This window comes from Austrofundulus limnaeus, unplaced genomic scaffold (assembly GCF_001266775.1).
Source record: "Austrofundulus limnaeus strain Quisiro unplaced genomic scaffold, Austrofundulus_limnaeus-1.0 Scaffold298, whole genome shotgun sequence".
NCBI lineage: Eukaryota > Metazoa > Chordata > Actinopteri > Cyprinodontiformes > Rivulidae > Austrofundulus > Austrofundulus limnaeus.
The window spans coordinates 663,039-664,013 of record NW_013952700.1 but is presented as its reverse complement, the minus strand read 5'-3'; the positions used below and the strand labels follow the sequence as shown (position 1 = coordinate 664,013).

At 35.9% G+C, this 975-nt stretch overlaps 1 protein-coding gene across 1 annotated transcript in view; it reads right to left on the bottom strand.

The window, feature by feature from the left end:
• Positions 1-975, bottom strand: part of aldh1l1 (aldehyde dehydrogenase 1 family, member L1) — a 35,989-nt gene that overhangs the window by 22,635 nt on the left and 12,379 nt on the right. The window contains exons 10-11 of the mRNA XM_014021592.1: positions 588-735; positions 386-505 (exon numbers count right to left, since the gene is read on the bottom strand). Of these exons, the coding sequence (XP_013877046.1) occupies positions 386-505; positions 588-735 (268 nt within the window). The remainder of the gene's footprint in view (positions 1-385; positions 506-587; positions 736-975) is intronic.

The window sequence follows — 975 nt, the reverse complement described above, 5'->3', positions numbered from 1 at the left end:
GATTTGCATTTAGATTTGCACATTTAGATTTAGGATTTAATATTTAAATATATTTTTGAACATTTTAATTTAACATTTAGTAAAAATTAGCTAAATGTAAGAAGAGTGAGCTAAAAAACAAGTAGTGGAAAAATGTTAACACTAAAGAAGTGAGCTAAATAATGAAAAGTATATTAGTGAAATTTTTTAACATTTCATTTTACAATCAGCACCTCATCATCAACTGAATGTACATTTTTAAATCATGTTTGTGTTCTGTAGACTTTAACAGACTGACATGTCTCAGTGTGTCTCTTCTTACTGATCCATCTGAAGATTTGCATTAAAAAAGGGATATCCAGCAGTAATTGTGCATCTGTGAATATTTCTCAGTGTCTGTGCTCACCGTGCCGTCAGTGGGATTAATGGTTTTGTAAGTCTTTCCTCCGTCTGCATCAATAAACTCTCCGTTGATGAACAGCTGATGAGGCATGTTCACAGTCATGTTGTTGACCTGCTTCTCCACCTGTGGACAGAAATAAACTGTCAACATGTTTTCTTCTCAGTGGTAAATACAAATACTGTCATTTGAAAAGACAAACACCAACATAGTCAACATGAAGCTTCTGCTCATCATCCTCGCCTCGGAGCTTCCTGACGCACATCTGGATGAAGTCCTGGAAGGTGGAGTTCATGTAGACGTCCTCGTTCTGAAGACGACAGCTGCTGGCCCGAAGTTTCACTTCTTCTACGAGCCTAAAGTGGTCGTAGAGAAATGCGGAGAAATTATGAAAGAACAGAAAATAAACCCCTTCTGAGTGTTTGGTTTTCAACATGTGATAGAGATAGGGCTGCACCGATTAATCGATTAATCGACAACTAATCGATTATTAAAATAATCTATGACTAATTTAATAATCAATTAATCATTTTCTTCTTTTTTTGTTCTTTACTTTGTTTTTCTCTCCAAACTGCTTTGACACCTTCCACTGCCAC